General features: G+C 44.5%; 1 protein-coding gene across 3 annotated transcripts in view; it reads left to right on the top strand.

Moving 5' to 3' along the window:
- Positions 1–11524, top strand: part of MS4A3 (membrane spanning 4-domains A3) — a 40714-nt gene extending 29190 nt beyond the window's left edge. The window contains exons 1-7 of one of the 3 annotated variants that reach the window (XM_086341899.1): positions 1550–2571; positions 4135–4302; positions 6144–6281; positions 6912–6968; positions 7234–7392; positions 8881–8982; positions 10655–11524. In XM_086341899.1, the coding sequence (XP_086198025.1) occupies positions 4150–4302; positions 6144–6281; positions 6912–6968; positions 7234–7392; positions 8881–8982; positions 10655–10726 (681 nt within the window). In that variant the 5' untranslated portion in view covers positions 1550–2571; positions 4135–4149 and the 3' untranslated portion in view covers positions 10727–11524. Of the gene's footprint in view, positions 1–1549; positions 2572–4134; positions 4303–6143; positions 6282–6911; positions 6969–7233; positions 7393–8880; positions 8983–10654 lie in introns of those variants that run through there. The other 2 variants (XM_086341898.1, XM_086341900.1) reach the window with 2 other exon arrangements.
- Positions 11525–11713: the final 189 nt, after the last annotated feature.

The raw sequence follows: 11713 nt of genomic DNA on the forward strand, positions 1-11713 counted from the left end.
AAGGCATTAGTGCTTTTCCACGTGTGAGAAGGTGCAAGAGTCTGGGCTCACTGCAAGCATCCCCTTGGCGTGCCCCTCACCTGTCTGGGGCCGCCATCCTGTGTCTCCCCGTCCTGAAGGCCCTCAGGCCTCCCAGCTCGCCGTCAGCGGGGGCTGCAGCCTCCGTGACACCCTTGGTTAGCTGCCGTGGCTGCTTCTCACAGCCCTGGCCGCAGAGCTCCTGGACAGTGTGCTTTCCTGGTGCTGGGCCCCTGCTCGCGTTATATTCCATGTCCCAGGGTTCCAAGCCCCCTCCCAAGCTGTCCCTCGGTCATGGCATCAGGCCCTCTTGCTCTTACCTGTGACCAACTCCCCACTTGGCTCCGGTTTCTAGAACCAGGACCTCACCTAGGTGGCTGTGAGCTTTCTCTTTCTCACAGACCTTCCTGCCCCGACCTGGGGATCAGTCCTGCATCGTCTCCTCGGGTCCTGGGACCTCCCTAGGGACCGTGTTTGGGATCCTGCCTTCCTCCCTCTCTCTTTGCTCTAATCTTCCCATCACCGATATCAGGACATTTATTCATTTAGGGTGACAATTTGCCTTCTAAACAGGGACACTTCTGAAAGGGAAAGAAGGTGAAAGCAAAGACCCACAGGGAGAACAAACATGACCGTGACCTCACTAGACCCGGAGCCTGAGTTCTGCACATAGTTCGACCCGTTCCCATGTGATGCTGGGAAAGCTGGCTGACCGGTTCCCATGTGATGCTGGGAAAGCTGGCTGACTGGTTCCTGTGTGATGCTGGGAAATCTGGCTGACTGGTTCCTGTGTGATGCTGGGAAAGCTGGCTGACCGGTTCCTGTGTGATGCTGGGAAAGCTGGCTGACTGGTTCTTGTGTGATGCTGGGAAAGCTGGCTGACATTTCTACGCCAGTTTTTGGATGTTTAGTCGCTCAGTCATGTCTGACTCTTTTTGCGACCCCATGGACTGTAGCCCGCCAGGCTCCTCCGTCCATGGGATTCTCCAGGCAAGTAACTGGGGTGGGTTGCCACTTCCTCCTCCAGGGGATATTCTACCCGACCCAGGGGTCGAACCCACACCTCAAACCCCCCTCTGTGCCATACTTCTCTATAAAGTTGGGTTAATGGTGACCCAGAAGACCCAGGCACTGTGAGAAGGAAAGGCGTGAATCCATGTGAAACACTGAGAGCAGTGTCTGCTACCTAGCATTCGTTAACTGCATTTCAACTACAATTGCCATCATTTGACATCTATGTTTGTGAACTAAGTAACCGTTCTAAGCCTGCGTGATTGAATGTGATGAACACGACCACCCGCCCCACTCCAGACGCTTCTGCTCCGTGGCCTCCTGAGGGGCCTCCGAAGAGCTCTGGTGCTTTCCGTCTCACACAGAAAGAACTCAGTGAGCGCAAAGTCACAGATCAGAAGTGGTTGATCAGAATAGGGTGCGTATGAGGCTTAAAGCAGGTGAGTGACAGGGGGCTGCACCCTGAGAACTTTAATGGGCTACAGTTTTATCATCAAAGGACGAATGGAGAGGGGAAAGGAGCCTCTTTCTTCCTCATTCTTGAGTCGATGTCACACTTCCATCATCGGCTCCCCCTCCAGGCTGGGCCGGGTCGTTTTCTTGTCCCTACACGGTCAGGCTAGGACGGTCATGGCACCATGGAGAAATTATTTCAGGTCTCGGTACAATGAGCCTCTGTTGCTTTGAAACGCCACCTTTCCATAAATTATTGTTTTTTATGTGTGCAGAGAGCTTGTCCTCGGGATCCTTAACTTACTGAGCCCACTGGCAGGATGTGGGCACGTGCCACCACAGTTTTATTGTTTGGGGGCAGGTCTTGGGCTTCTGTTTCAGGGTTTTGTTGCCAAGCAAACCTGCTTGGTTCTGTGGTTAAGCAAACCTACTTTCTTGAGTAATCATTACCTTATGGGTCTCCCTTATATTTTTTATTTGCAGTCCCATCTTGGGGTTAAGTATTGAATCACCTACCCCCATCAACACTACTCTTATAATCTGATCTTGTCTCTTGTTCAGTTGCTAAGTCATGTCCAACCCTGAGACCCCATGGGCTGCAGCGTGCCAAGCTTCCCTGTGCTTCACTATCTCCCAGAGTTTGCTCAGACTCAAGCCCGCTGAGTCAGTGGCGTCTCTTCTTACTATGCAAATAGTTGTGCCGCCTCCAGTCCTCAAGCCTTCCCGTCCATCTCCCCACGTTTCTGCTGATGTTCCTGGTCCTACTAATGTATTAAGCAACATCTCAAAGCTGGAAGACAGTTACTCCTGACACCAGTGTCCTAATCAACACTTGCCCTTCAGGAAAGCATGGTGAAACCTGAGGGGCCACAGACCCAGATGTGGTTTGCACACTCTGCAGGCCACCAGCAGAGTATCAGCACTGACTCCTCTGAAGGTGGTGTAAGGCAAAGTCTTGCATCAAGCCTGAGCTAAAAGAGGCTACTGTTTTCCGGGAAGGCACCATAAGCAACCTTTATTGAGTGTCTTCTGCTTCTAATGAGACGGGCTTAAGAGAAAATAATTCAACCAAGGTCTGAAGCCTCCAAGGTAAATATTGTAGGTCCCCTCTCCTTGGTGTCCAGGTGTTTGTTCTCTGCGTCTGTGTCTCATTACTGTTTTGCAAAGAGATAGCTAATAAGAACCTACTTATAGCCCAGGGAACTCAGTGCTCTGTGGTGAAGGAAATCCAAAAACGGGGGGGTATACGTATACAAATAGCTGATTCTCTGTGCTGTACAGTAGAAACTAACACATCATTGCCAAGCAACTATGCTCCAATAAAAGCCAATTTTAAAAGAAGCTCCTCTGCACAGAAAGCTCACTTTTGTTATGTCTGTCAAAGCTGCCAGCTGGTGGGATGCTCAGAATGTCTTCAGAGGGTTTTGTTCGGTTGCTAAACATTTAACTCTGAGGATGCCTTCTGCTTAGAATTTGACTGTTACTCTGATGCATAGTGAAAAAGTGCTAGACATAATCATGTAGCTATTTCTTTGGAAAAATGTTCGCATGGACAGCCGTGCACGCAGATGCACAGGCCTTGTGTGTGTTTGTGATCAGTCGTGTCCAACTCTTGGCAACCCCATAGAATACAACCCGCCAGGCTCCTCTGTCCAAGGGAGTTTTCGAGCAAGAATACTGGAGTGGGTTGTCGTTTCCTACTCCAGGGGATCTTCCTGACTCAGGCATCAGGCCCACGTGTCCTGAATCTCTTGCATTGGCAGGTAGATTCTTTACCACTGCGCCATGTGGGAAGCCACACTACATGCATTTTAGCAAGTCAAATATTCTATCTGAAGTGTATTCCTATTTCCCAATGGATGTTTTTTTAGTCTGGACTTTGCAACGTTAATATGAAATTAAAATTGTGTCCATTTTACAGCTGTAAAAACTGAGATTCCCACTACCAGGTCATACAACTAGTAAGTGGTCGAATTCAGATTTACACCTGGCTTCCCCGTGGTACTTAAACTCTATCCATCATGCTTTATTCCATATATTGCTATATAAAGCAATGACTTAAAAAATGTTGAACATTAGATATCTCAAGTAGAATCTGAACTCACGAGCTGTATAAGTTTGAGCAAGTTGTGGGAGCTGTCTATGCCTCAGTTTCCTCATCTTTAAAATAGGGAGAACAGTATTGCACCACGAAGTTGTTGGCGGGATTAAGTGCGTTAATAAATTCACAAAAACTAGACAGTGCTTGGCACGTAGCTGTGAATACTCAGTAAATGACACGTGTTATTATCCTAGAATGTGACTAGTGTTATCCTCCTCCCATGAGAGAGCGGCGCCCAGTGAGACCATTTAGTACCTGGATGTCCAGGACTGGAGAGGGCCGCGTAAGACGCGCGTGCCCCTAAGAGAGAGAAAGGGGCCGTCCGCACGGCTACAGAGTGAGGCGCTGGGCCCAGGCCTCGTACCACGGTCTGACGATGCCTGCTACTTCAACATCAAGTGGGATCAAGCAAAACCTCTGCCCCGTTGGTGAAGAGTTGCTTTGATATCTAGACAAAACGGAACCCTTTCGTTGCACTGGAAACAAAAAGCCATTATTAGTTAGCAATAAAAGGGAAAACACAAACATTTTGGGTTTCTTTTCTCTGACAGCCATCAAGACCCCAGATGGCCTCCCAGGAAGCTGATCCTACCGAGCTGCCGGCAGCCTGTGCTGGCGAGGCCCCTGGAAGCCTGGGGGAGGCAGCGGCGGAGGACAGCTCCGCCTACCGGCCCATCGGCAGGTCACAGAACCACCCGGAGGTGCTGCGAGCTCTCGGGGTAAGTCAGCCTCCGTTGACACATTTCTGTAGGATGGAAGGCGATAACCATTCATGGGAAACCTTGTTTATGGCTCTATGGGGATTTCTGAGTTACTCATCACTGGATCAGTAATGCGGTTTAAGAAAAGACGGGGAAATTATTTAGTTCTTTGGCCCGTTTTTTGATTGGGTCATTTATTTTTCTGGAATTGAGCTGTAGGAGTTGCTTGTATATTTTTGAGATTAACAAACACATGAAAAGATGCTCAACATCACTCATTATCAGAGAAATGCAAATCAAAACCGCTATGAGGTACCATTTCACGCCAGTCAGAATGGCTGCGATCCGAAAGTCTACAAGCAATAAATGCTGGAGAGGGTGTGGAGAAAAGGGAACCCTCTTACATTGTTGGTGGGAATGCAAACTAGTATAGCCACTATGGAGAACAGTGTGGAGATTCCTTAAAAAACTGGAAATAGAACTGCCTTATGATCCAGCAATCCCACTGCTGGGCATACACACTGAGGAAACCAGAAGGGAAAGAGACACGTGTACCCCAATGTTCATCGCAGCACTGTTTATAATAGCCAGGACATGGAAGCAACCTAGATGTCCATCAGCAGATGAATGGATAAGAAAGCTGTGGTACATATACACAATGGAGTATTACTCAGCCATTAAAAAGAATACATTTGAATCAGTTCTAATGAGGTGGATGAAACTGGAGCCTATTATACAGAGTGAAGTAAGCCAGAAAGAAAAACACCAATACAGTATACTAAAACATATATATGGAATTTAGAAAGATGGTAACAATAACCCGGTGTACGAGACAGCAAAAGAGACACTGATGTATAGAACAGTCCTATGGACTCTGTGGGAGAGGGAGAGGGTGGGAAGATTTGGGAGAATGGCAGTGAAACATGTATAATATCATGTATGAAATGAGTCGCCAGTCCAGGTTCGATGCATGATACTGGATGCTTGGGGCTGGTGCAGTGGGATGACACAGAGGGATGGTATGGGGAAGGAGGAGGGTTCAGGATGGGGAACATATGTATACCTGTGGTGGATTCATTTTGATATTTGGCAAAACCAATACAATATTGTAAAGTTTAAAAATCAATAAATAAAATACCAAAAAGAAAAAAGAAAAGATGGGGGCATCTGTTGCACCTGAAGAGTAGAAACTCAGAGGCAGAATCTCACGGTGGGAGAAGGCCTATCACTGCTGGAGAGTGGGCTTCGCCGTACTGTGGCCCCGAGGCAGGCAGGGAGCGTAGTTCCACCCAGTCTGCCATCAGCCGTATCTCCTTCACTCTGTGGTTTTCTGAAGGGAGTCTGTGAGTGTGGATGCAGTGGGGTGGGGAGAGGGGACGATGAAGTATTGCCATCAGAATCAGTGGGCATGGCAGGAACAAAAGCCTTCCAGAGCAGACTCTCACCCAGTTAATCTAGGCTTAATTTTTTGACCACTTCAAGCACTGATATCTCCTTCTTGAGGAAAATTAAAGTGATCTCTTCTCCAAATACCACATGATGTCACTTATGTGTGGAGTCTAAATCACATCACGAATGAGCCTATCTACAAAACAGAAGCAGATACAGACAGGCTTGTGATTGACGAAGGGGTGGGGGTGGGGGGGTGAGCTGGGAGCGGGCGTGAGCAGACACAGAGTGTGGTGTTGCACGTCTCTAGGGCGGGTAGGCACGCTCCTGCTGTAGAGCCCAGGGACTATATCCAACATCCTGGGGTAAGCCACGATGGGAAAGAAAACATAAAAGTCAGTAAAATGATCTCTCCCCAGTGGGGACCAGCACGTGGTCGCTCATGCTTCTCTCTTTCCCTCCTTTCGCAGGCGGTCCAGATCCTGAATGGAGCAGTAATTCTGGCTCTGGGTGGCTGCATGCATGCCTTACAAAACTTGTCGCAGGCCTCCAATTACTTCTTTCTCTTGATTGTTTCCACAGGTTATCCCATATGGGGAGCTATATTTGTGAGTATTCAAATTCCGCTGACTGCATACCACTACTAGAAATGTACTTTGGCAACTTTTCCCTCAAATTCTAGGAGTGGCTTGGTAAACATGAGATTTCTGAGAATGCCATGAACATGTAGAGAATTCCATTTATTAAAATTAGACTCGTGGAACTAACAGGAGGTCAAAATACTAATTTAAACATTAGTAGATACATCCATATAGATATTTCGATGTATAAAAGTTTTTTAGAACACCTAGTCCAATAAATCAAACACATGATCTGAAGCTTGGGTAAGATTATGAGAATGATATTAAATATACATGCATATGGAAGTAAATATTATTTATATTTAATGTAAACACAAGCATAATTATGTTACATTGAATATGTGTATTGTTACATGTAAAACTAGGCATACCCATATAACCTGTAAAAGGCCAGATACAAAACAAAATGAAAGTCTTACACACTTATGCAAAATTTAAACTCATTTAAAATTGTACTTGTATTAAATAATGAGCAAAATCAAGTGTAATTTTGTGTTCTAGAATGTGAATTGGAGAAGTTTTGTACAACTACCGGTAGTTATCTGCTAATTAAGACTTCGTATTCCTTTCTCTGCTTCACTTCCTATTTTCAAACAGTTTATCGTTTCGGGAATTTTATCCACCTTAGCCGGGAAAAAACCCACAAAAACACTGGTAAGTGGCCGTTTGCCCTCTTTCTCTGTGATCACAGGAGCAGAAACACGTCACCCATTAGCAGTAGGAGAGTGGAGGTTGGTGAGTCCAGCCGAGACCCTGAGTCTTGGGGTGAGGCGTCTTGGTTTCCTGATGTCTCTCCAGGACCTAGGCTGTAGCTGGGTGTGTAAACCCCTTTCAGTGGCTGTTTACCTCCATGACCTGGAGCCGCAGGAGCACAGCGTGTGCTGCCCGTGTGCAGCGACGGCCTCTTCTTCTCTTGCAGCTGGAGACCAGCATGGGGTTGCACACCTCCAGTGCCGTCATGGCGCTAGTCGGGATTGTCTTTCTCTCAATGAATTTATTTGCTAACGACCCACTACTCAAGGGCTGTCAGTCTTCCTGGCCACCTGACTTGTGCATTTACATGGAAGCCTCTTCAAACGTATGTCTTTTAAAATTGTGTATAATTATGAAGTACTTCAACAATTCAAAGTATAGAGGAACCAAGTAACATATCAGGCACCACGCTGCCTTGATTTGAATCTTGGTTCTACCACTTAGCAGCTTTGCTTTGAAGGAGCAAATAAGACAACCTCTTTGTGTTTCAATTTTGTCGTCACTGAAATGAGGGTAGTAATAGATTGAATTATTATATGTATTACATGTAAAGATTATATAAATTAATATGTGATAAGTAATTAACACAATGCATACTGTATTAGGTTATTATTACATACTGCTGCTACTGCTAATGGGCTTCCAGGTGGTCCCTGTGGTAAAGAACCCACCAGTCAATGCAGGACATGTGAGATGCAAGTTTGATCCCTGGGTCGGGAAGATCCCCTGGAGGAGGGCATGGCAACTCACTCCAGTGTTCTTGCCTAGAGAATCCCATGAACAGAGGAGCCTGGTGGGCTACAGTTCATAGGGTTGCAGAGATTCAGACAGGACTGAAGCGACTTAGCATGCAGCACGCACTGCTACTGATACTGTTACGTTCCCCAGAGAGATTACAGTTAAAAAGTTTTATTTCACAATTTTCTTAATGAAACTAACTTGGGAGATTTACAATTTTCTCTGTGGTCTGGGATTTTCAAGTAGTGACTCACTGAAGCTTTGAACGGCTTTACTTGTGAATTTATTTGAGTGTGGTATTTAAAAGGGAACATTTTTAATAGCCTTCCCAAAGCATTTTTTTGGCTTGTGTTTACATGTTCTCCCTCTGCTACAGTCAACTGAGAAATTAAGATTTTCCTCCAAATTGTTTATTTTCCCGTGATTTGTGAACTGTTTTTTACTGACTTAATCTTCCTGTTTGCTGATACTACTCATGGAAGTCTGAGTTCTAACTTTCTCCATTGTATTTTTAATACTCTAAGTTTGTGTTTATATGGGTTTGATTTTGTGTGTGTGTGTGTATTTTGGAAGTATTTCTCTCCAGAGGCATTAGCATTTGTTTCTTCTAGGTGCCTCATTGATGGTAGAAGGATCCAGTAATTCTGTGTCTCGCTCTTCAGCTTCCTAGTTTAGTCTGTAGGCATACTGTAAATGCAAGCCTCTAGGGAGTACAACTAAAGAGCTGATGAAAGGCCCCTTTGCCCCTTTTCCTAAGCTGCCTGTACATCTCCCGGGCTCACTGCTATTCCAGCTGGCAGATGGTAATTGTAATGTCAGCGCTTTCCCACTATAGCTGTTTCACACGGGTTGATACAGAAGTACCTGTGTCTCTTCCAGGAAAAAGGTTTACATGCTTTTAGATGGGCCTTGTGTCTCATGTAGAGTGTTGGTGTGTGGCTGTGTATTAAGTCTAATTTGTGACTCACTTTGCCCTGTTTTATGGAGGGTAGGTGTTATAGTCTGGTTTCCTGCTGGCCTTTCCTTTTCCTCTGAGCGTTTCTACTGGATTTAATCTGCTGCATCCTACCCTTAGGGTCTCGTGTCACTGATGCTGATCCTTACCTTGCTGGAATTGTGCATAGCATGCTCTGTTGTAGCCCTGTGGCTCAAAGCAAACTGCTGGCATTTAAGAAAGGTGGGTTTGTTTAAATGACTTAAAATTCACATGATCTGCACCTTCCCTCTAGGGTTTAAGATGGTCCCTGACTTTTGGAACTGGAGAGAAACTTTCACACGATAATGATTTGTGGGGTTCCTGGAGTTATAGCTCGTACAAATGTTAGACTTGGCATGAAGGTTGGAAAAGAATTCTAACCTAAAAATACAAGAGGAAGCAGTGTATTTCATCTTTAAGAGCATGTATTTTAAAAAATTAATTTTTATTTTTTATATAATGTTTAAAGATGACATTCATTTTATAGTTATTGCAAAATGTTGGCTATATTCCCTGAGCTGTGTAATTCACCCTTGAGCCTGTATTATACCCAATAGTTGGTACCTCCTACTCCCTCACGTCTATATAACCTGCCCTCCCCTCCCTCCCACTCCCTCACCTCTATATAACCTGTCCTTTCCTCCCTACTGATAACCACTAGTTTGGCCTCTACATCTGTGAGCCTGCTTCTTTTTTTCTTATTTTCATTTGTTTGTTGTGTTTTCTAGATTCCACATATGTGATATCATGCAGTATTTATCTGTCTCTGTCTAACTTATCTCACTTAGCATAATGTCTTCCAAATCCATCCATGTTGCTGCAAAATGGCAAAATTTTGTTCCTTTTTACGGTTGACTAGTATTCCAGTGAACACATCTACACTGTATGTAAATATCACGGATGTGAATATATCCCTATGAATAGAGCTCTGTGTTCTTTCTCCATTCATCTGTGGACGGACACTTACGTTGCTTCCATATCTTGGCAATTGTAAACGATGCTACTATGAACACCAGAGTGCATATATCTCTTTGAATTAGCATTTGGGTTTTTTTGGGCTGTATACGCAGGAGTAGAACTGCCGAGTCATGGTGGGTCTGTTTTTATTTCTTTGAGAAACCTCCATACTGTTTTCCACAGTGGCTGTACCAATTCACCTTCCCATCAACAGTGTAGGGTGTAGGAGGGTTCCCCTTTCTCCACATCCTCACCCACATGTTACTTGCAGACTTCATCCTGACAGGCGTGAGGTAACATCTCATTGGGGTTATGATTTGCATGTCCTGATGGTTAGTGATGTTGAGTATCTTTTCATGTACCTGCTGGTCATTTGTTTTTCCTGTTTAGAAAACGTCTACACAGTTCTTCTGCCCATTTCTTAATTTTTTTTTCTTTTGATGTTGAGTTGTATGAGCTATTTATATATGTTGGATATTAATTCCTTATTGGTCATATCATTTATAAATAGGAGCATACGTTCTTCACATGGATAGAACTAAATCATTGTTTTTTGAACTTGTCACTCTCTAGTTAATTTCCAGGAAAAACCACAAATTCTTTCTGGATTTAGCTATCTTAATTGTAAACTGAACATGCTCTTGTCCACTTTTTTCTTCACACTTTTGATTTTGTGTTGGCGTATAGCCGGCTAACAGTGTTGTGGCAGTTCCAGGTGAGCAGCAAAAGGACTCAGCCGTACACGTACTGCTTTTGCTCATTTCTAATGCTTGCTGGAAGGACTATGTATGTAATATTTGATCACAGTGATGATCAGTGAATGAGTATTGTTGGCATTGTTCATGATGATAATAGGAAGGAAGGAGAGGGCTGTGTTGATCCTGTTCCTGGAGTTTGATGTTGTTTTATTTTCCAGGCAATTTCCTCCCTTTCCAATCCTGGGGAATCAAGAATGCCTCCAAATGAAAGCAAGGAAATTCAGTCTTGAGTCTCCAGTGAGTCAGTGCTCCATCCAGGAACTCGAGAACACGAGCCTGTGAGCCACGTCTCTACCATCGTGGTGCCCATCGTGAGAAGCGTGGACGTTTGACTCAGTCCTTTCTGTCCTGACTATAAACTCCCTCATAAGTCCTGGGAATGGACTTTTGTGCTTCTCTAGGTATCCTTTCTTTTGTAACTGCTATGATCACCACGCTAAAATTGTTCCCAGAAATCAGTTCTCTTTCTTCTTACCTGCCTGCTTCATTGTCTTCTAACGTTTTTAAAAAAGGCAGGGAGAATCCTCCCTATTTCATGTATTCTTTCTAAACTCCAACTTCCAACCCCAGTGAGAAGGAAAAATGAGTAAGACGTTTCCCATCATAGAAAATGCTTCTTGACTTCAGTTGACACCAACATTGCAAAAACTGTCCAAAAAATCACCAAAATAACATTAAGATAAATTTTTACTATATTTGAGGTAGGAGGTCAAGTCTTGAAGTCTTTTTTTTCAGTGAGCTGCTGAAATTCACACATGTCCGGATCCAAAAATGATGCCTTAGATGGGGGTCTTTGAGAGCAAAATCAATATTTGTCCTTCAAAGGACAGTGAGAATCTATAATGCAGAGAAGAAAGAATTAAAGCTTTAGAATCTTACAGACCTGAGTGCAAATTCTGATACTGTCTGTGTGAACTTAATCTCTCTGATCTATTTTTTTCTCATCTGTAAAATAGGTGTTACAGTACCAACTGTCTTATTCATTGTTATGCAGATTAAGTAAAAATAAAGCAGATGTGAAAAGAGAATCACAGCTATTTGATAATGCTGCTGCTGCTGCTGCTGGTCTTTTTGTGCTGGTAAGGCTGAGGTGAGACGGTGGTCAGATAGGTGTGCCTTAAAGATGGCAGAAACCCTCACACTTCCACCGTGGCTGCTCCCATTCCCTCCAGTGACATCCGCGACCATCCTCTCAGGTAGCAATTTGGTGTTCTTTT

This window comes from Bos grunniens, chromosome 15 (assembly GCF_055505025.1).
Source record: "Bos grunniens cultivar Pamir isolate PY7600 chromosome 15, Bosgru_T2T1.0, whole genome shotgun sequence".
Taxonomy (NCBI): domain Eukaryota; kingdom Metazoa; phylum Chordata; class Mammalia; order Artiodactyla; family Bovidae; genus Bos; species Bos grunniens.